The sequence below is a fragment of the Vombatus ursinus genome, unplaced genomic scaffold (genome assembly GCF_900497805.2).
Source record: "Vombatus ursinus unplaced genomic scaffold, bare-nosed wombat genome assembly UNPS02008961.1, whole genome shotgun sequence".
NCBI lineage: Eukaryota > Metazoa > Chordata > Mammalia > Diprotodontia > Vombatidae > Vombatus > Vombatus ursinus.
Genome location: NW_020948739.1, coordinates 5,288,503 through 5,312,691, shown reverse-complemented (window position 1 = coordinate 5,312,691; position 24,189 = coordinate 5,288,503). Strand labels below are relative to the sequence as shown.

General features: G+C 36.0%; 1 protein-coding gene across 3 annotated transcripts in view; it reads right to left on the bottom strand.

Moving 5' to 3' along the window:
• The window catches only part of VPS13B (vacuolar protein sorting 13 homolog B), a 1,004,773-nt gene that overhangs the window by 432,168 nt on the left and 548,416 nt on the right, over window positions 1-24,189 (bottom strand). For all 3 annotated transcript variants that reach the window (XM_027849971.1, XM_027849973.1, XM_027849972.1), the window contains exons 26-29: window positions 15,092-15,263; window positions 12,751-12,865; window positions 10,459-10,525; window positions 4,462-4,867 (exon numbers count right to left, since the gene is read on the bottom strand). In XM_027849971.1, coding sequence (XP_027705772.1) covers window positions 4,462-4,867; window positions 10,459-10,525; window positions 12,751-12,865; window positions 15,092-15,263 — 760 coding nt within the window. The remainder of the gene's footprint in view (window positions 1-4,461; window positions 4,868-10,458; window positions 10,526-12,750; window positions 12,866-15,091; window positions 15,264-24,189) is intronic.

The window sequence follows — 24,189 nt, the reverse complement described above, 5'->3', positions numbered from 1 at the left end:
AGCTTCTGACACTAGCTGTGTGATCCTGGGCAAGTCACTTAACCTCTATTTCCCTCTGCTTCCTCATCTGTAAAATGAGGATAATGATAGAACCTAACTCCCAGGGTTGTTGTGAGGATCAAATAAGATAACTGTAAAGCATTAAGCACAGTGCCTGATACAATGTGCTATATAAATGTAAGCTATCATTATTCTGTTGTTAATGGGAATCAACAATTTAATATAACTTTAGGAATCCAGGGCAAAGTGAGATGAAGTTGTGAACACTGAAGTGTCCTCATGCCTAGACCAGTGTCTTGTAGAAAGCAGACACTGCTTTGTTGAATGAATGGCAAATTACTTAGATTTGCATATAAGAACTGACATTTTATTTTTCTCATTTTTACTACTACTATTTTGTACTGCCATTTTTGGTCAACTATACACACACATACAAAAGTATGTGTGAGAGTGTGTGTGTATGTGAGAGAGAGAGAAAGAGAGAGACACTGTATGTGTGTGTGCATGTGTGGGTGCGTGTGTGTGCGTGTGTGTGTGTAAAACAGCCTCTGGAATCAAGAAAAAAGATTAGACAGAGGATTCTGGGAAGACTGTGGAGTAGGTCAGAAAATTCTAAGCTCTCTAGATTTCCGCCCCAAATGAGATAAAATAGCACCTCAGGACTAACAGAACAGTAAAAATAAATAAAAGTAGGGTAAGAATAGTGGTCCTCCTGGGACAACAGGAGAAGATCTGAAGGATGAGGTTTGGTCCTACGGTTCTACTTAAACAACAAGCCATGAGCCCTGGGGTTAGCTGGGTTGGGAGCCTGCCTCTGCCCCATAGGAACTTTAACCCCGGGGCAGTGAGGGTAGTTGGGTGTCTGAGCCTGGGAAGATAGAGGGAACCTCTGCTGACAAGAAACAGACCCAGCTGTGCTACTGATACTTGGTTCTGGGTGAGAAGGAATCAGCACAGGGGCAGCTAGGTGGTGCAGTGGATTGAGCACCAGCCCTGAAAATCAGGAGGACCTGAGTTCAAATGTGACCTCAGACCAAACACTTGACACCTACTAGCTGTGTGACCCTGGGCAAGTCGCTTAACCCCAATTGCCTAAAAAAAAAAAAACAACACAGACCCAGTGAGTGCAGAAGCAGTAGGGTGGGGACACCACTGGCTGTGGGCACTTACTGGAGGCTGGAGGTCTTGGTTTTAGTTCCAGGACACAGGAGAGAACTGAAGGAGCACTTGAGGCCAGAGCACCACCCCCCATACCCTAGGGCTAGAGGTGATTACCCCTTCATTGTCTTGCCTCCCTATGGCCCTGCCATTTCCCACTCTTCGTAATTCTATTACCTTATGGCCTACTTGGTCACTCCTAGATCCTCCAATAGGCTTTCTGTATATAAGGTCCATCTTGTCTCCATTAAGATGCTGGGATTCTTATAATCTAGCCACTGCTTATATTCTTAAAATCTAGCCACTGGTCAGATACTTATAATCTAGCCAATAGGTTACTAACATTCAGACTCCTTAAGAGTCTGCCCAATATGAAGGATGTTCTAATAAACCTTGTCTTTGGCTGAAAAAAAAATCAGAATTGGGCAAGGGAAAGCCAGTGAAGTCATAAGAGACCAAGACATAATAAAATAAAATATAAAGAACGAAAAAATAGAAGAGAATGTGAAACACCTCACAAGAAAAACAACCGGTCTAGAGAACAGATAAAGAAGAGGAAACATGAGAATAATCAGACTACCTAAAAGTTATGATCAAAAAAAGAATCTTGACATAATAATACAAGAAATAATTAAAGAAAATTGTCCTGAAGCACCAGAACAAGAGGGGAAAGTAGAAATAGAAAAAAAATCTACTGATCACCACCTAAAAGAGATCCTACAAGGAAAACCTATAGGAATATCATAGTCAAATTCTGAAACCCCCAGCTCAAGGACAAAATATTACGAGCAACAAGGAAAAACCAAATATGGCAGTGTCACAATTAGAATCACACGAGACCTAGCAGCAGCTACACTAAAAGACCACAGATCTTGGAACACTACACATCAAAGAGAAAATGAACTGGGGTTCCAGCCAAAAACATCATACCCAGCAAAGCTAAGCATAATCCTGAATGAAAAAAAAAAGACATTTAATGAACCATCAGACTTTCAGATTTTGTTAAAAAAACAAAACTGAACTTAATAAAAGATATGACAAATAAGAGCCAAGAGCCAACATATAAGGTGTATGCCAAAGATTAATTTACAAGGGATTCAATTAGGACAGACTGTTTACCTTTTTTATGAGGAAATGTAAAACGTATATCTAAGACTGTTATTAGTGATTGGGTAGTTCATAAGAGTGGGGTAGACCTGAGTATGATATGATTTTTAAAAAGAAAACCATTTAGGAACAGCTAAAAAGAGTGATTATCTCATACAAATGAGGTGAAAGAGGAAGAACCAAAACAGAGACATTAGATGGTGGAAGAGGACTGGTAATTCTGGAAACTTACTTTCATCAGGAATGGGTTTAAGAGGAAACTATATATATCTATATCTATATCTATCTATCTATATATAGAGAGATACAGATAGATACATATATACATATACATACATATATATAGATATAAAGATCAGGAGTAGAATTTGTTAGGGAAAAAGGAGCAGGGGTGGTAATGAAGATCTCAAAGTTAAGACTAAAATCAATGTAATCAAAAGAGAAAAATAGGGAAACTACACTATGTGTCAGTCATATTCATCAATGTTGTTTTGGACTATTTAAACATTATAGACATTATATAGCTTTAGACATTATAAGATTGGAATATTGCTGTGGTGTAGGAAACGATGGGGTGGTGGACTTGGAAAAACATGGAAAGACAGACTTATGAAGGAAGAGGTTATCCACTCTCAGAGAAAGAAAGGACAAAAAAGTATAGTACAATCATACACAGATGCATATGAGGATGATTATAGATATCTAAATATATATATATATGTAAGTACATACACGTATGGGTACATGTATGAATGTATATATGTACATCGTTGTGTGTATGTCTATATGTATGTGTGTACACATACATATGTATGTGTATGTGTGTGTATGTATGCATGTATATCTCCATGCTTAATTGTAGCCTTCTGGGGGGTGAGGGAAGGAAGAGGGATAAAAGAACAAAGTAAAAAGTGCACAGCAGAGAACAAAAGAAAACTTATAAGGAAGCAAAGAAAAGATGGACAGCTCTTAACACTGCATAATATTTATTATATAGGCTTTCTCAAAATGGAAATTTACTGCAGTATATTTTGAATCTTCTCTCATATTCTGCTGTGCACATGGCAATGCTTTCTTTTTTTTTCAATTTTTTGGGTAATTTTTTTTTATTTCAAACTTAAATACAAAATAAGAAAAGAAAAAGGATGAGAGGTACATGCTCCACTAGTATCAATTAATCATGTTATAAAGCAAACAACTTTTAGCAATACCACTTCTAGGTATGTATCCCAAAGAGATCATAAAAACGGGAAAAGAATTCACATGTACAAAAACATTTATAGCAGCTCTTTCTGTGGTGGCAAAGAATTGGAAATTGAGGGCATGCTCATCAATTGGGGAATGGCTGAACAAGTTGTGTTACATGAATGTAATGGAATACTCCTGTGCTATAAGAAATGATGAGCTGGAGTACTTCAGAAAAACCTGGAAAGATTTATATGAACTGATGCTGAGTGAAATGATCAGAACCAGGAGAACATTGTACACAGTACCAGCCACACTGTGTGATGACTGACTTTGATAGACTTAGCTCTTCTCAGCAATGCAAGGATCTAAGACAACTCCAAAAGACTCATGATGGAAAATGCTATCCATATTCAGAAAAAGAACCAAGGAGTCTGAATGCAGATGGAAGCATACTATTAGCTCTCCTTTTCTTTTGTTGTTTTGTTTCATTTCTTCTTTCTCATGGTTTCTCCCATTAGTTCTAATTCTTCTATACATCATGATTAACGTGAAAATATGCTTAATATGGATGTATAAATAGAGTCTATATCAGATTGCATGTGTCTTGGGGAAGGGGGAGAAGAGGGAGGGGGAGAAAAATTTAAAACTCAAAATCTTATGGAAGTGAGTGTGGAAAAAAAATTATTAAAAAAATAAGAAAACTTTTAATATAGTATAATTTTTGTATTTAATTCCTTTGCACCTTATAAACAGAACTGTCCTAAAAAATGAATTCTGATTTTCCAATTACCAATATGATAAACTGAGCTATTTCCTGAGGCTATGATTCATCTGAATGATTAGAACTTTTACTTCAATTCTCCAGAGAGGGATGTTGAGTGTATACAGATCATACAACACAATGGTCAAGAAACTTAACAGAAAGGTAAGACAATATGAAAGGTAGCCGTGAAAGGGAAAGGGTTAAAATAAAATTCATACAGACTCATAAAATTCAGTATACATTACCTCCTGCAGGCTGCATTTCCTCAGTTTTGGGGAAAAAAACTCTGATTATACTAGTGTTGATATAGATCAAAGGCAGGTTGCGGGAGGTCAGAGTATGAGATCTCATGGGCTGACCTGGAGATTTTCTTTTCACCTGTTGAGTTTTTGGTAGTTTTGCTTGAAAAATGCTTGCAATTGCATTAAGTAAAGGAAAACAGAGAACAACATCAAATGCTTGTGCAGAAAGGAGAATCTCATGAAGAAAGTGAGGTGAGCCATCTGTTAAGCCTTCACATAACTTATGGAAACTTTTTCGGTCACTCCTTGATGTTAACTTATGCCGGACATTTTTAGTTACTGCTTTTGTATATGTAAGAGAGAGAAATCCATGTTGCTGATGTGAGCCATCTAAAAGTTTTGAAGTTGTCTGTCTCAAAAAAAAAAAGAAACCACAGTGAAAATTCTGTTAGAAAAAAAGCTTGAACATTTCCAAATAGAGAAAAATTACTATTAGCTTTCTGCTCTCTCATTTTTATTCCTAATTCATCTTAAACATCATTTTATTGAGTCCCATTATTTGTTGAGACCCACTAGAAAAGGTTTCTGATCATAGTATAGTGTCCTATTGAATTTGTATGATCTCATTCAAATATGCCAATGGATCTGTGATCTTTATAGGATCCTACTTCCTTAAATATCAAGTTAGGATATTTAGGATAAAAAGAATAAGGTATTCAAGAATAGGTGCTATCATAGGACTCAGAGTTGGAAGGGATCTTACAGACTGTCTAATCTATCTCCCTTATTTTACATATGAGAAAAAGTGAGGCCTACAGAAGTTAACTTGGCCAAAGTCAAAGAACTCACATGTGGCAGAGTGAGAATTTAAACATTTGACTCTGAATCCAGCATTGTTTTCTCTATCGTAAGATGCTTCAGTCAAAATGAATCGATGGTCTATGGTTTAAAATTCATTAGAGACTGGCTTTTATTCTTTGAATTATATGGTAAAGACTGGGTATTGTAAAAAGCAGTATCATTAATGGTAAATAGAGTGAGTTCTCAAAAGATACAAAAATCTAGAGCTGTACCTCTATCTTTTGTGATGAGTAGAGAGTCATGGAACATTCCTGGTTACCACATGCAAGAAAATTTTATACCTTTCCCTCTGTCATTTAGATTCTGGATAAGGAATCTTCTTTGGGTGCCATGTGACAAATTAATAAAGTATTTTTAATTTTTAAGTTTCATCCTTAACAGTTGTTATTCTCTCTCTCTTTTTTTTAATTGGTGAGGCATTTGGGGTTAAGTGACTTGCCCAGGATCACACAGCTAGTAAGTGTTATGTGTCTGAGGCCAGATTTGAACTAAGGTCCTCCTGAACCCAGGACTCTATCCACTGCGCCATCTAGCTACTTCAACAATTATTATTCTCTGTGTTAGTGTCTGTCATATATATTAAACTTGCTCATATATCTGTAAGGCATGGAGAAGTGATTTTTCTTTCCTAGTGATGAAATTATATTGAATCACCTTGCCTGCTTCCTTTCTGAGCAAAAGCATGTATTTACAAGGCGGATAACTGGGCAAAGAATGCCTGGCTGAGGTTACAGAAGAAAAAAAAAAAAGATTTCCTCTAGGTAAAGTCCAGATGTTTTATTAAAAGAAATAACGGGCCCCAGGACTAGAAAGGTTATAGCACCTCTGTACTCTGTCCTGGTCAGAGCAGACCACAACTAAAGTACTCTGTGTAATTTGGGCATCTCATTGCATGAAAGACATCAGTTGGATGTTATGAAGAAGAGGAAAAGAGTTTTGCCAAAGAGAATGGCAGAATTTCAAGATTATGTTATGTGAGGATTAGGTAGAAGAAATTAGAAAATTTAGTCTTCAGAATAAAATAAATTTAGGGGAACTATGATATCCTTTTTCAAGTATTTGAAGAGCTGTCATGGAGAAGAGGGATTTGTCTTGTTCTTGGGTCCAAAAGGAAGAACCAGGAACAATGGGTGGGAATTGCAGAGGCAACTTTAGGCTTAATTCCAGAAAAAAAAAATCTCAATAATTAGAGCTATTCGAAATGCAATGTAGGTACAATGCTTCCCCTTACTAAAGGTTTTCAAGCAAAAACTCTTTCCCACTAATAGGGTTTAAGATAAAACAGAAAGAGGCTCTTAATGTAGGGTCTGTGAACCTTTTGCCCCTAATATTGTGACAAATGTGTTGCAATATAATTGGTTTCCATTGTAATCATACAAATTTTATTTTATGTGTTTAAACACATTATTCTGAAAAGGAATCCATAGACTTTACCAGCTGTCAAACGGATCGAAAACGCACAAAAATATAAAGAACCTCTATTGTAGAGGGAATTTTTTTTCAGATATAGACTAAACTAGAAAGGCCCTTGAGGTCACTTCCAACTCTGAATATTATGACTCTACATTATCTACCAGTGATATACCAAAATAGCTGCTTGGCATAGTAACAAAACATATGCATTTTAAAAGTAATTTTCAGTAGTGATCATATTGTTTGCAAAATCTCTCATCTTACTTTAGTAAACTACACATTCCTCAGGTACAATAATCATTACCTTCAAATATGCAAAAAAAATTTGGTTCAGAGTGAAAAAACATGCACTTGTAACTACTTTAATATTTCTCAGGAATAAAAAAATTCACATAATTATTTCGAAAATGCATATAATAAAAGATAGCAAAATGTGGTTTTACAAATGAGATAAAATTTGAGGTAGGGTATGCTTCAATATATGAAAGAGCGGCTCTAAAAATTTCCTGTATGCCAATTCCTATATCCCGAAACCTATTTTCCCCACTGACTTCCAATATAAAATTAGAGTTGCAAATTTGACTGAAAACATTTTTTTCTGATAAGAAAAAAATGATGTCAGTTGGATTAGGGGAAGGATGTAGAAAGAAGGCAAGATAAGCAGCAAAGCAGGAAAGAGTCTGTACCACTGTCAGCTCATCACTTGCAAACCTGTTCTGTGTCTACTTTTTCTCCTTAGACTGCTGGCTGTCACCCTGTGATTCAGTGACAGAAGCACATTTAACACTGTGGCCACTGCCACTACTGCCCCTCCTCTGCCTCCACCGGCATATGGACAGTGTCTTTTTTTTTTCTTCTAATAAAAAGTATGGCCAAGAATGTGTCATTTTGAGACTTTGTAGAGAAACGATTGTGTAATCTCATGAAAAATGTTACTCTCGTCCCCCAGTTTGGTCTCTCTTCAGTATAGTGCTCCTCTAATTCAGCGTTGGGCTGGCCCTCTCTTCTGCTTCCTCCTTATTGTTTTGCCTCACTCATTTCTTTGCCTCTTCTGTGCCTAACAGACAGAGGCCCCAGCCAATGACAGAAAAGCAAGGGGAGCATTAGGACCAGGCTAGGTCACAATAACCTCTCACTAGGTGGCGAGAAGCAGTGGCTGGAGGAAGAAGGACATGATAAATGTGTTGCAGTCAATGTGTGTGTGGTATGAAGAGAGACAGGGAAGGTTTTCCATGTCCAAGTATCTCAAAAAATTGCTGCTTCTTAAACTGATTATGCAGTTTTTAGCAGTACAGTGTCTGTGTAGTACTAGGTCTGGAGAAGAGCCAAAATGGTGCTTCAGGCAAAGGAAATTTCAAATTTTCAAAACCATTTTAGGGATTACACACTGAATTGTTTTCTACCTTGTATATGGCATTAACACAAAACTGTACTGGTTGAGTGTTACTGCAAGGAATATCAGGACTCATTTGATTGGCAAAATTTAGCATTATCAATTACATGCTCTTACAGAAATGACTGAAGCTTCATTAATGGCAGATTTTGCATGCTTGGAATAGAATTAAATGTTTTTTTAACATATGAATATTTTAATTTGGTAAAACTAGCACTTAAACATACTGATTATATGTACTACAAATGTAAATGTATTTTATGTAAGTATATATAACAATGTTTCACATGGATACAGACACAGAAGAAAATAAATCTAAACAGAACTTCCACTAACATGAAAGCCATTTTATAATCAATCTATTTCAGAATTAAAGAAAAACAACATTCACACCTTATAGTTTTCTGGAAGAATCTAAGATATTAAATTGCTTTTCTTTGCCATTGACCCAGAAGAGCATACAATATAAGTAGGCACCCAGACATTTTAAATAACACTGCATTTTTATGCAAATGCATTATTGTTCCTCTGAATTCAAGACTAACAAAATTTTAACACTTGGCTATTTTTAGTAAATCGATGCTATATTATTTAAAGCTTATTCCTATAAATATATTGATATATATATACACATCATATTTTACTATTACATTTCACTTACTATATTACTGCGATATATACGGTTTATATTTTATATATATTATGCATATATATATGTATATATAAAATATGTATGTGTCTGTAATATTAGGGTAAACACAATAAGTAAAAAAGTTGGGTCACATCTGCTGACAGAAAAGCTAGTGCAGATGTCCCTTGATGCTTTATTAAACAGAATAACAAAGAAAAGAACAAAGTCCATAGAAGAAATAGTTAAGGTAAAAATATTTCCATACAAATAATTTTTACACAACACCAAAATATTTATGTGATTCTGTCTTTTGACAATGTTAATTAAATCAAATTGCATTTCAAATCAATATGGTCTATCTAACTATGTTGCTATTCTGAGTTTCCACTATTCAAATAATTGTTATACCAGCCTCTGGAAGTTACTGATCCTTATTCCAGGACAGTCATCCTTTCCATTTAGTAACTATGATATGTGCATGTTTGTCTGTATTTAAGAGCATTGAGTAAAGTGCTGTTGGATAATGATTGTAAGGGCAAAGGGACAATATAGGGATGAAATGGCCAGCTTTTGGGTCAGGTATACAAATGGTACGACAAAAATCACTTGAGTCAACTCTGGCTTATCGGTTTATAATTTATATTTGGCATTAGAACGTACCACACATGTTTTTTGCAATTTATTTACTTATCTTTCTAATTCTTTTTTCTTAAGGTTCAGGTTAAAATGAATTTTATGCTCTCTGAGGATGGAGTTTATGAAGAGACAACCCAGAAGAGAAGGAGGCTGGATTGCAGAGAAGCCAATTCAGAACACACAAATTTGTTGCTGATAGTTAATAGTAGATGACATAATGCAGATTAAAATTGAGACATGACCATATTTTGCATAGATAGTTAAATCTAATTTATGGGTTACTGTTAATGGAAGTTCTGTAGAATAATTTTTAAATGATTTCTTACAGAAGGAAAGAAGCCAGAGAAATTACTGAAAGGGTCCTGCTTGCAGACGGGTCGAACCAACAAGGTGCGTCTGTTCAGCTTGTCAGTACAGGAAAGGAAGACACCTCCATATTGCCCCAGAGACCAACACTCTTCCCCAAGGCTTGAGGTGATGTACAGGAGGAAAGTGGGTGGAGAGACAAAAAGCAATAAAAAGCCATAAGCAAAAAATTCATATAGATTTAAAATTCTGCTTAAGTCTGCATAGCTGCATGCCTCTGTTTGATATGGCCTCAATCTGGACCATCTTCTGCAAATACACAGTTAATGGAATTAAAAAGAAAAGATTTTAGTATAAAATTTTCACTTGCAATTGATAGAAAGAAACAATCCAGCATGAGATTAAGCATATGAAATGATGAGAATAATAATTCCAAGGAGCCTATATGATAGAAGTCAATAGTATATTAATTAATGAAAGCAACCCATCCTGATTTTCATCAAATGTTTGCAAATTTGTTAAATGAGGAAGATGTTGACAAACTTTAAGCAGCTTGAAGCAAAATAAGATGGATTTCAACTATATATATCTATATATATCTATATATACACATATATATAGATATATATATATATATGTAAAATCATTTTTAGGTAGGAGTTCTAGTTCTTGTAATCATTCCTGTTGCATAAAAGAACAAATATACAGTTTTATGATAAATCACTATTTTTAAAAATTATATTTACTAAATGAGTCTCACCACAGGTTTTTCTTTGCACTGAAGAAATATTCCTTCAAAATGTCCTGACTGCCAGCCTTCGCCTGGCCTGGAAAACAGAGGTTAACCTTATCTATTCTCTGTATTTTTTCTGAGTTCACAGAATTTAGCCATAAAAAGTATATTTCAAGTAGTTATAACATTAATCACTGCCATCCTGAAGTGAAAAATCAATCAGACAAAGCAATCAACAAAGCAATTATGTAGGACAGATACCTAAAACTATATAAATTTCACAGAGATAACATGAACAAACCACCATTAATGTTATACTCAAAGCTTCAAGAAAAAAATCTAAAGTATGAAAAACAATGAACTATAATGAAAAAAAAAGTGTAAGAAAGTATTTGAAGATACAATTGGTTAGTAACGAGTTCCACTGCCAAATATTGTATTGTTAAAAAAAGCAAATTATCTGCATATCAATATCATAAATTACCTATTCCGTAATTCTGTTATAACCTCCCATAATATAACATCTATATGTATTTTTAAAAAGTATTCCTATTAAAATGAAGTATATTTTATTATTACACAATTTAAAAGACATGACATTTAACCCTTAGGAGTATGTTTAATATGCATGAAGTATAATAAAATTCATACACCTTTCTTGTAGAATCAGATACTTTTAAAACAAAAAGGCTAAGATTTTTTGCCACGATACATATTTAAGCTAATTGAACATGTAGAAAAAAAAAGATACTTTAAAAGCCAGAAATTCTTAAGTTAAAATCTATTGGAAACGAGATGCATGACTGTTTAAAACAAGCGTCTTTCATTCATTTAAAAAAAGTGGATTGGGCAAGACGGAAGGAGTTTCATTCAAATATCCAACTGCCATTCTCAGATCTGATATCTTTATTATAAATATGTAGTTCTCAAAAACAAAGCACTATTGAATTTAGTCATCGTTTTGATAGGGCATTTATTATGGAAAGCTCAAGTTATTCTTTCAGTGAATAAATATTTATACCATATAGACCTCACTGAAACAGAAAAGGGAAGTCACATTTGGTATTTTATGGGAGAGGAGGAAGAAAGGAAAAACAGAGTAAGAAATGGAAGAAAGTGGGGAAAAGGAACAGAAAAATATGCATATCAATAAAGAAAACTTGTACTCTTGGACAACATAGAACTTTTAAGGTCAAGGAAAACAGAATGAATATGGCATTAACAGCAATGAAATATGGAACTACAGTCTCTGGGCCTGTGACAGTGAGGAACTGCTAACTTGTAAATATTAAAAGAGGGCTGGAGTTGTTCTTAGTGCATGATAAGTAAAATTCCTTTAAACCGCTGAGGGATAAGAAGTATGATTTCCTTAAGTAAAATTTACTCTACAAATAGCACTGGGGCTTGGAGAAAAAGAATAGGAACAACAAAGAGCAACAATGGAAACGAAGCAATGGTAATTCAATATGTGTTGTAAGAAATCCCTTACATTAATCTTCCTTTAAAAGGAACATACCTAACACAATATGCAGGCCAATGCATTTAAAAGCAACATGACATGGTATGATGTGACATGACAATGAGAAGGATTACAAACAGCCCACCTTTTTTTATATTCGCGGACTGAATCCGTATTGTTTTTAATTCACATCTATGATTTCATAGTGCCTGCTCAGGAAACCCTCTTCAGTGATAAGATCTGTTAACTCCTCAGGAATTTACAGTCTTAGAGAACTGCGTCAGGTACTGAGAAATTCAGTGCCTTGCCCTTGGTCACAGCCGAGCTGTGTTAGAAACAGCTGGGAAATCAAGTTTTCTTGACTGTAAGGCCAAGCCTCTGCCTCCTATGAACTGCTACTTCTCTAAATGCCGTAACACAAAACTAAATTACATTGCATACATATACAAATTGTTGCATCAAAGAACAAATACGTAAAACTTTTATATTTGCTAAATAAGTCTCACTACTGGTTTTTATTATTCATATATACACATATACAGATACATATAATTGGGAAAAATTAATAAATCCACTTATTTTAAAATTTCAAATGTATCTTGAAAAAATATTTGATTAGTAACTAAATAAGCTAAAATATAAAAATTCTTAAATTGTCTCCAAAGAAAATTTTTTTTCCTATTTTTTAAGTGATACTTTTGGATAAAAATGAACGAATGAAAAAGGATTTATTAATATGGGTTAAGCACTATGTTAAGCATTGGAGATACAAATAGAAAAAAGCAATGCAGTTCCTGCTCTCAAGGAGATCACATTCAATTAATAATAGTTTAAAGAAAGTGATATGATTTTATATTTACCTGCTCCTGTAGTGGTCAATATTGAAACTTTCTATTTTACACTTGACTTTGGTATAAACATCTTGGACATCGACTGAGGCACTGAGATCTTCTAATTCACTAACTACACAGAGTTCTGCAATAATAAGCAAACATTAACATTAATATTTATTTTTCAAATAAAGGCATATCAACAATAGTAAGAGGGGAAATCTTGATGTATACAATGCATCAGAGATCACTGCAAAGTGACCAAACAACATAAAAAGTTTCGTACAGAATGCTGTAAACAATAACAACAATATTGTACAATGAAAAATTGTGAATAACTTAACCATTCTCAGTAAAACAATGATTCAAGAAAATTCCAAAGGATTAATGATGAAACATGCTATGCTGTCTACTTCCAGAAAAAGAACTGATATTGTCTGAACATAGACTGAAGCATATTATTCTTTTCTTTTCTTTTTTTCTTCAGTCCTTTCTTTGTCTTCTTATACAAAATGACTAATATGAAAATGTTTTACATGATTACACATGTATAACATATCAAACTGCTTACCATCTCAGGTAGGAGAGGGGGAGGGGAGAGAGGGAGAGAGAGAGTTTGGAACTCAAAACTTAAAAGAATTTGTTAAAGAAAATTTTTAACATGTAATTGGGTAAAAACAAAATATTATTTTAAAAAGTTTTTTTTTTTTTTGACCAAAAAGAATTTAATTAGATTTTATAAGCATGTGAGTTACTCTGTCTTGGTCAAATAACAGATTAAACGTTATAATTGTTTCCCATAGGGTATGTCCTTTCCCCAAATTTCAAGTGCTTAACTCATCGCCATCCTGTAAGTTTGGCTCAAATGCCACCTCATATAATAAGAGTTGACATTTATATAGTAATTTAAGGTTTGCAAAGCATTGTACATGCATTGTTTCATTTGATCCTTGCCAGAACTTTGGGAGGTAGAGACACAGGTCTTTTATTCATATTTTACAGATGAGTAAACTGGGGTTCAAATGGGGTTAAGAGATGCCAATGACCATACAGCTAGTAACAGTCAGAGAAGTGATTCAAATCCAGGTCTTTCTAGATTCCAAATCCAAGCTTCTTTCCCCACACCACTGATTCTCATAAATCAGAAATGACCTTTTGACTCAGTGTCACTTCAAACAGTATCTTAAAATTCTGCACCTCTCTAGTGAAATTGTTAGGGATTATTTTGCATATTTTGTTATCTGTGTTTGTCAATAATTTGCTCACTTATGCTAATTTAATCTCCATTATTGTGGGGATTATGTCTTATCTAAATTTTTATCTCTCAGTGCTCAGTAGGTGCTCTGTATACAGTAGGTGCTTAATAAATGTTTCTTGAGTTAAATTTAATTACATCATAAAAACAGAAAAGAAAGAGAAGGAAAGAAAAAGAACTCCTGAACAATAGGTTCTTCCCATTGTGGGTGAGTAGGCCTTCTTTAGAGGAAGATTTTTGGGAGAAATGCATTTCCTTCATGGACTTAATGACCTGTTATTGCAAAAGACAATTTGTCTTTGCCACAATAGCAGAGGCAACAAAAACATGTTGGTGGCAGGAATGGAAGGAGACAGCAAGGAATGTGGATCCTTTGCAGCAATAGAGCATTAATTCTAGCTTCTTCCAGATAGTGAGTTGAATTTTGCTTAAAATTAATTAATTCCAATAACTGGGAATTTTAGAAAGTTATAATTCTGGATAATGGCTTTGTGTTTAGCAGGATAAAGCTGGCAAGATGGCTTCTTAAATCACTGAAACAAAATATGTAAATATGATATAAATCAAACTATGATGGGCTATAAATAAAAGTAGAGATTATACATAAAAATAATAGTAACATTTATTTTAAACATAGTTCAAATGAAGATAGTAGTATAAGTTTTCAGGTGGTCCAATATTACCTAAATTGTATAATAATGAATTAATAGCATTTTACAGACAAAGTTATATATCACCTGTTCTCTAAGGGTATATGATGGTTTCATGTATCATATAGAAGAGGCTTATGCATACATAATTCCTTAATACTGATGTGGATTTTGATTTAATAGATATCAAATTAGTTCACGTATCCTTTGAATGATTATTTACCAGAATGGTAAACAGTGCTCAAATTTTTTTTGAAAACTGGATCCCAGCTCCAGAACTGGAAGGGGTATCAGAGACCATTTAGTCCGGCCTCCTCATTTCGCAAATGAGAAAACTGAGGATCAGAGGGGGTAAATGATTTGCCAGAAGTCACAAGACTGATCAGAAGCTGGATTGTAGCTAGGCTTTAAATATTGTATATTTCATCTTCAGTTTTTGGAAGAGAGGTAAAAATGAGATCAATACCTCTTCCTTTATGTCCAGGATCTGGAGCAAATAGCTTGATGGTAATTTTTGGTAGCACCCATTGCATCCAGAGGCTAACACGTCCACTTGACCCACCGATGCTGCTTGTAGTTTGTTCCAGGGTAACAGAATCAGAAAATGGAGAGTCATCACCAGCTTGTACAGAATCACCCTAGCCAAAGGAAACAACCATAACAGAAATTATGTTTAAAAATTCATCAGACTTGTGTGTCCCTGGAAGAAATGCTATTTCTTCACTTGAATTCACTGGAAACTATATCCCGATTTATTAATATCTACAATGTATAATTATCACAATTATAATTCTTTGCCACCTTTCTAGACCACTTGGATATTTGTTCATAGATTATCAGGGTGAGCATTTCCTTATTACAAACTTATTCATTTAAAAAACCAAATAATCAGATGACATTGCATTCTAAGATCTCAATCCAGTTAAGACACGGGAAATGACATTCAGATGCATTTCATTTTAAAAGTAACTTTATTAGCATAGGCTTCATTTTGATATCTCAAGAAGTCAGTTAATATTTTCTGCTTATAATTTTTTGAAAGGCAACAATTTTTCTCTTCTTTAAGAAGTATAGCAATACCTTCAACACAATTTTGTAAATTTATTTAACTGTCATCATTTAATCCCATTTAACCTGTACCTTTTCAAGCACGTGGATACCCATTTTAATGAAAGATATCTTGGGAAACTCCACAAATTTCAGAATCTTACACATAATAGGAAGAAATGATAAAGTGTATAACAGAGTAGAGTCTTAGGAAATTGCCCCTAGGACTGCAAGTAAAGTATGGGAAGGGATAAAGGGTGAGGGAGTTTGGGAAGATAATGTTGGAAGCTTCAAAGGCATACCCACCAACCAGATACCTTCATCGGGTACCTCACTTAACCCATCTTTTGGGGTATATTTTCATATACGTAATCTTCCCCCATCAGAATGTAAGCTCCTTGAGAGCAAGAACTGTCTTTTTTCCTGCACCTGTATCCCCGCCCCTTAGCACACTACTTGGCACATTTTAAGTGCTTAATAAATGCTTATTTCTTTCTTTTTAGTCCTGCCATAGCTCCTAGAAAGGTCCTGTCAAATCTACTACCTATAGTTCTAGTCAATATCCCTATCTATAACATCCCAGCAAGGAGGCTGTCCTGGCTACATCTAACTGAGACTACAATGAACCTCAGACTTTGAGGTTACTGAATTTATCTGCCTGGAAAGTCATTACACCTTTTCTTTTCTCTAGCTTTCTGTGTTGTATTAATAAGGCAACATGGGCAGGGATAATGTACTTGTACTATCCTGGGAGTAGGCACATGGGAAAAGATAGTTTAGAGAATCTGGGGATGAAAGACCTGCTACTTATTTAATTTCTTATTATTCAACCTACATTTCTTTTTTCTTACCATGATGTTACATCTTTAATTCTGGCTAGGTTAGAAAGATATGCAGAGAAAAATGGGACCCTATGAGCAGCAGATCTGAATAGACGGTAGATCCAAAGAGTTTCCAAGAACATGAATACATCAGTAGTGCATTCCACCTTCCATATGATAGGTAAAGATAAGGGAGGCCAAACAAAATATAGATTCTGTTCTTAACTAGCTTGCAACCTTACAATTTCATTGAGAAATCAGGAAGAAATATGTATACATATTTAAAGTTAAACAACAATAACTAATTAGCTGTGTGATGTCATCTGTAAAATGAGCGGATTGGAATCTACAGAAAATTGTTAATGTAATTGTTAACATAATGACAGAAAATTGTTAATACCAAATGGAATGTTACCTGCCACTCCCTAACTAGTAATGTCATAATGTCAGTAGCATTCCCAACAAGATAGTGTCAGGTTGAGCTGTGTCAGACCTTAAGTCCCATGCTGAGATCTCACCTTGTGGGGGAACCTGGTTCAAGCTGGATCTAGGCCTCTGATGTCCTTGCCCCCTTCCACTGGGACTCATGGTAGGAAGGGCAACAGCCAAAATGAAGTGATTCTCTTTGCTTGGATTACTGAGGGCAGCTGGGATCTCATGACCAGGCCTTGCTACCTCATGTTAACTCCTCCCCTCCCCTCCTAAAACTATAAAAACTTTTTCATGGGTCTCTTTGGTTGGGAAATCCACTGGACATCACCCAGGGTGCTACATTTGCTACACTGTTATCTCAAATAAAGATGTTTTATTTCTCAACTCATGCCTTTGTTTTAATTTAGGACTTGACACATAAATTCTTTTAACCTCTTCATATTCTAACAGCTTCAAATGCAAGAAATGAAGCAAATGTTATGAGAGGATTGACCAGTGAGGGCCTAGTGCTTTGAGTATGATCAGATATACATTTCCTTGTAGTCTGAATGCAATATTCCCTGTTCTAATCCAACACACGGAGACTGGATAAGTCTACTTTTGGCAAATGATTGGGCATAAATGTCTGCCTCCATGATCTAATGACAAAAGTCCTTCTAATTGGCTTTGGACCGGAAAGGGTAGATGAAACAGGAGACACAGAGCAGGAAGGGAGTTTATATGCAAAAGGATCAATATAACTTTCCCTCTGCCCTTTTGTGCATCTAGGGAAATAAGTCCTGCTGAGAGCTGCTGCACGGGGGAAAGGCAACAGCTGCCTTATGTCCTGCCCAGCTGCTATGTCTCAGTGAATGTATGTTGCTTCTGTTACTTCTGCCTCTTTTGTGTTCATTCTTTCCTGATCTTAGATGAAGGGTTATTATGAGAAAGGAGTGCCCAGATGACGAGTGAGTCTAGGAAATTTGTGAGAGGCACCAAAGAAGTCTCAAACAATTGTGGCCAGTAGCAGCAGTAGCTGAGTCTAATGAAGAGCCAGATTAGTAGCAGTAGTAATCTGCCTGCCCCAATCCAACACAATAGATTGATATATCAGCCAAGGCAAAGCATCCCACAAGGCAAAGCATCCCACAAGCTGAGCAAGGAAGTCACTCATCTATCGCTGATACCATATACTGCAGAAAAATTCATGAAGACCTTTCCACGAGGGGAAAGACTCTGATCCTCTACTGTTCTAGAGTTATGAGTTTCTTTAGTCATGAGTTTTCCCTACACACATCCCTCACTCTCACTGCACTTTAAGTTCACATCTACTCCTTTTCCTATGGACTTTGTAAGTATTTGTGGGAAAGAATACCCTGGGGTTGAGGGTAAAAATATTTTAGAAGTATTATTCTTGCTATATGCCATTTGAGTAAATAGATCAGCTAAAGAACTGAGTCTACTGGCTGATTCCTAAGGGAAAACACACTGGTAGGGGCTTGTGAGCTAGTATTAGAAGGATAGCATGCCTGTAGAAGCCTGAAAGTAGCAGTAGCTGCCCTCTGGAAACCAACCTGCCAGTGTAAGGGGGATGTTGAAAGAGTAAGCCTAGAAGGGGTACAGGGAAAGAGCATTTTCTTTTTTCTTTTTCTTGTTTTTAAAATAAATTTATTTATTTTTAGTTTTCAACATTTACTTACAGAAGATTTTGAGTTCCAATTTTTACCCCATCTCACCCTTCCCCCCACCCCAAGATGGCATGCATTCTGAATACCCCTTCCCCCAGTCTGTCCTCCCTTCTATCTCTCCCCCCCCTTCTCTTATCCCCTTCCCCTTCTATCTTCCTGTAGGGCAGGATAGATTTCTGTACCCCATTTCCTGTATTTCTTATTTCCCAGTTGCATGTGGAAACATTTTTTTAAACATGTGATTTTAAAACTTTGGGTTCCAAATTTTCTCCCTTCCTCCCTCCCCACCCACCTTCATTGAAAAGGCAAGCAACTCAATATAGGTTATACACATGCAGTTATGCAAAACACTTCCATAGTAGACATGCTGTGAAAAACTAACTCTATTTCCCTTAATCCTATCCTGCCCCCCATTTATTCTATTGTTTCTTTTGACCCTGTCCCTCCTCAGAAGTATTTGTTTCTGATTACCCCCTTTCCCAATCTTCTCTCCTCTCTATCATCCCCCCATTTTCCTGTAGGGTAAGACAAATTTCCATACCCAATTGAGTGTTTATATTATTCCCTCCTTAAGTCAAATCCTATGAGAATAAGATTCACTCATTCCCTCTCACCTTCCCCCGTTTCCCCTCCACTGTAAAAGACTTTTGTTTTTTTTCGTGAGATAATTTACCCCACTCTACCTCTCCCTTTCTTCTTCTCCTAGTATATTCCCCTGTCACCCCTTAATTTTATTCTCCCCCTTCATTTGACCCCTTCATTTTCAACTCACCCTGTGCCCTCTATCTATCTATCTATATCTATATATACGTACATACAATTTTTCCCCCTCCAACTACCCTAATACTGACAAAGGTCTCATGAGTTACAAATATCATCTTTCCATGCAGGAATGTAAACAATGCAACAATAATAAGTCTCTTATGACTTTCTCTTTCCTGTTTACCTCTTCATGTTCCACTCGAGTCTTGTATTAGAAAGTCAAATTTTCTATTCAGCTCTGGTCTTTTCGTCAAGAATGCTTTAAAGTCCTCTATTTCACTGAATGACCATTTTTTCCCCTGCAGGATTATACTCAGTTTTGCTGGGTAGGTGATTCTTGGTTGTAATCCTATCTCCTTTGCCCTCCAGAATATCATAGTCCATGCCCTGAGGGGACCGTCCCTTAATGTAGAAGCAGCTAAATCTTGTGTTATCCTGATTGTGTTTCCACAATATTTGAATTATTTCTTTCTGGCTGCTTGTAATATTTTCTCCTTGACCTGGGAACTCTGGAATTTGGCTATAATATTCCTGGGAGTTTTCCTTTGGGGATCTCTTTCAAGAGGAGATCGGTGGATTCTTTCAATTTCTATTTTAACCTTCTGGTTCTAAAATATCAGGGCAGTTTTCCTTGATAATTTCTTGAAAGATGATGTCTAGGCTCTTTTTTTGATCATGGCTTTCAGATAGTCCAATAATTTTTAAATTCTCTCTCCTGGGATCTATTTTCCAGGTCAGTTGTTTTTCCAATGAGATATTTCACATTGTTTTCTAATTTTGCATTCTTTTGGATTTGTTTTACAGTGTCTTGATTTCTCATAAAGTCACTAGCTTCCAATTGCTCTATTCTAATTTTTAAGGAAGTATTTTCTTCAGTAATCTTTTGGACTTCCTTTTCCATTTGTCCAATTTTGCTTTTTAGGGCATTCTTCTCCTCATTGGCTTATTGGACCTCTTTTGCCATTTGGGTTAGGCTGTTTTTTAAGGTGTTATTTTCTTCAGTATTTTTTGGGGTCTCCTTTAGCAAGCTGTTGACTTGTTTTTCATGATTTTCTTGCATCATTCTCATTTCTCTTCCCAGTTTTTCCTCTTCTTCTCTTACTTGCTTCTCAAAATCCCTTTTGAGCTCTTCCAAGGCCTGGGATTGATTCATATTTTTCTTGGAAGTTTTGGAGGTAGGAGCTTTGACTTTGTTTTCTTCTTCCAGTTGTATGTTTTGATCTTCTTTGTCACCAAAGTAAGATAATGTAGTCTGACTCTTTTTGCGCTGCTTGCTCATGATCCCAACCAATTACTTGAGTTTTAAACTCTTTGTTAAGGTAAAAGTCTGCTTCCAATGTAGAGAAAGTACTGTCCCAAGCTTCGAGGGTTTGTACAGCTGTTTTCAGAGATACTTCTCGGGACCTGAAAAGTGTCAGTTCTTCCAAGGTGCTATGATAAGGGGCGAGGTGTTTCCTCTCCACCGCCACAACAAGCTCCACCATGCCAGCACTCCACCTCGCCCCAGCACTGCCACCCAGAACTGTGACCCAGATCCAAGCATGGGCAAAGCAAAGAGATTCCTGCCTCAGCACTGGCAAAGAGATAGGCCCCCTCTGATCAGCCACTGGATTTCCCCTCAGTCTGTGGGCCGAAAGTTCAGGAGGCAGCCGCGGCCTGCACTTGGAACTTGCGGCTGAGACCTAGCTCCTTCTCTCACAGCAGTCACAGACTTTTCCCACTGACCTTCTTTTCTTTGGTGTTCCTGGGTTGAGAAGTCTGGAAACCACCACAGCTGCCCATGATTCAGTCCTCTGAGGCCTGCTACAGGTTCGCTGCGGCCTGTATGTTCACGCCAAACTGTGCTCTTCTCCCCGCCTGGTGCAATATACCTGTCCTATCAACCATCCAGGTTGCTTTGGGCTGGAAATTTGTTTCACTCTGTCTTTTTGTGGGTTCTGTTGCTTTAGAATTTGTTTAAAGCTATTTTTTAACAGGTATTTGGAGGGGTTTGGGGGAGAAATCAAGCAAGTCACTGCTTTCCCTCTACCATCTTGGCTCCGCCCCCTCAAGAGCATTTTCTTATATGCTATCTGTAAAGAATTTTTTAATTCCTTTTCTTTAAACAAAGTAAAAGTTACACAAGGTATTTAGTAAGAGGAACCTGGAAATGAAGCATAAAATGGACTGAAGTAGACAAATTTAGGCAAGTGGCAAAATGATGGGGTGATGGGATGAGACAGTAAAAAGGGAAAGGAGAGAGACAGATTAAGAGAAAGATATAGAGAAAGGAAAACTCTAAGCTATATCAGCATGATCAGCAATGAAGATATTTTTTGGAAGTACATCTGTCCTATGCCCCTCAAATCACATTATACAACTGACTATCAACTCACCAAAGTTAGGGCAGGAAAAGATTATAAAGAAAACTTAATCCAAATGCCTCTTCAGTTTAAAAAATGGGTAAACTGAGGATGAGAAAGTCTGAGTGAATTGTCCAAGGTCATAAAGGTAAGAGTAGCACAAATGGGATTCACCAACAGGTCTGCTTACTCCTAATTCAGTGTTCTTTCTGCCACAGCATGATGCTTTGTTTAGTGTACCTATTTTTATCTCCACAGTATACTAGGTCTCACCAATTAATTCACTCACAAGTGAAATGAAGTTGTTAACATAGCAAAGTCGTCTACCCACATAGTGAGAAAATCTTTCCCTTTGTTCATTGAAAGGCTAAGTAAACGTCCTGGGTAACCCTGCTTTAAGATCTGAATTTTCATTAATTTTTTAGTAAATAATTTCCCCATCTCATATAATTCAAGAGAACCAGGTACTGACAACATTTTATGCTATGAACTTTATCTTCCATTGTTTAGTCATGATTAAGCTTTTTTTTTTTTTTTGAGGCAATCAAGGTTAAGTGACTTGCCCAGGATCACATAGCTAGTAAGTGTTTGCAGCTGAATTTCCTCAGGTCCTCCTGACTCTAGGGCCAATGCTCTATTTAGTGCACTACCTTGATGCCCCTTGATTAAATATTTTTTAAAATTGCACCTCGCCAAAAGTAATGAGGAAGGTTACCTAATGCTAAATTATTTTGTAAAAAGTTGTATCAACTTCTATGCAGCTTAAAGTTTTTTAAGCATCTGTAATATTCCCACAATTTGAAATAATGAAAAAAATCCCTGAGTCAACTCTTTTAAGAGGAGGGTGAAGGGCATCACAGTGAAAGGCTTAATTTCTATCCCCAATGGCTTCTAACTAGCATCAATAATAAGCACTGGATTTGTCAGAAGGAGAAAAAAAAAACAGAGAAACTGACTACTTTTAAGAGTTGTGTGGTCTATTTTGAAATGAATGTATATTCCACAGGGGTGGTATACTGATATAGCAATTACAATACACTGATGAATAGTAAATTTAATACTTCCACAGCTACAGTTGAAGCTCAAGTGGGGGAGGAAGAGAGAAGTGAAACTAATGCTTTGACAATCAATACAAAGCTATACAAGAAAAAGAGAGCCAAATAGTTAGTGCCATGGGCAATATTTTGCCAGAACTGTAGACATTATTCTTGCACCCAAATGTCAACATTCCATTTCATTTCCTAAACAGATGTGTCTTAACTTTCTGAAGTGACAATTTAAAACATTTATGACTTTTTTAGAGCCCGTCCAGAGAAAGGGTATTAGTCACTTGGGATAAAGAGGTACCCAAAACTCACGGTCCAGTTAAAGTCTTAATAAGCACAGGAATTAATTATACATATTTAAGCATAACCTCATCCTTGTATTAAGAAAACTAAGACTGTTATTTTTACTCCTAACCATCAACTCATGTTAGAGTTCCTGTGCCTTCTCAAAAAGGATGGATTTCTTCTGTATTCATATGTATTTTACTTTATGCATTTAAAAATATTATTCTGAAAAAAAATATTTTTCTGAAAAGGGGTCCATAATCTTCACCAGACTGTTAATGAGGTCCATTACACAAAATGGTTAAGAACTCCTTCTTTATAGAAACTTAATGTCATCATAGGGCATTTTGGGAGTTTAAAATTTAAAAAAAGGTCCTAAGAATGGAATGGTTCTGTTCTGAATGTTTTCAGGGGGGAATGGGAAGGGAAAGTAAAAAGAATACATTTGGGTGGAATGGAGAAAGAAAGGGGTAGAATTTCCTATTAAATCAAATTTGGGTTGTGTGAGAACACAAACATGGAAAAGCGTAGGAAATAAACATCAGGTGAAAGAAGGAAGGTTGAACACACACACACACACACACACACACACACACACACACACACAGAATTTAGTATGGAAATAAACACATTAAACTTAACAGTGAAATAAGTGGGGATTCCTTCATTACTCTTCAGGTTTCACTCCTGACTTTCCTGGCATTGAGTGCCTTTATTCTGCCTCCCTTCCAGCTTCTTATTAAGAATTCAGAATATAATAATCAGAATATAATTTTTAGAATGTAAACTCCTTGAGGCCAAGGGCTGTCTTTTCTTTCTGCTTGTATTTGTATTCCCACTGCTTAGCACAATGTCTGACAGAGTATGCGTCAAAGAAATACTTGTTGGTGTGCATTGAAAAGAAGAGAAGAGCTATGGGGGAGCATAATATCTGGGAGCTTATAGCTGGCAGCAAAACAAATCTCACGATCCTGGAAGTTGGGGGAAGAGTTAAAAGAAAAAAGACAACAGCAAAGAACTAGAAGCTAAAGGGAAAAAAGCCTGATCCCTGGGAACAAAAACTAGATCATAACTATTTTTGTCATTTGCACACCTAATAGGTATTTAACAATGCTATTTTATGAATGAATTTCTGATTTTATATTTCTATATTAATAAGTAT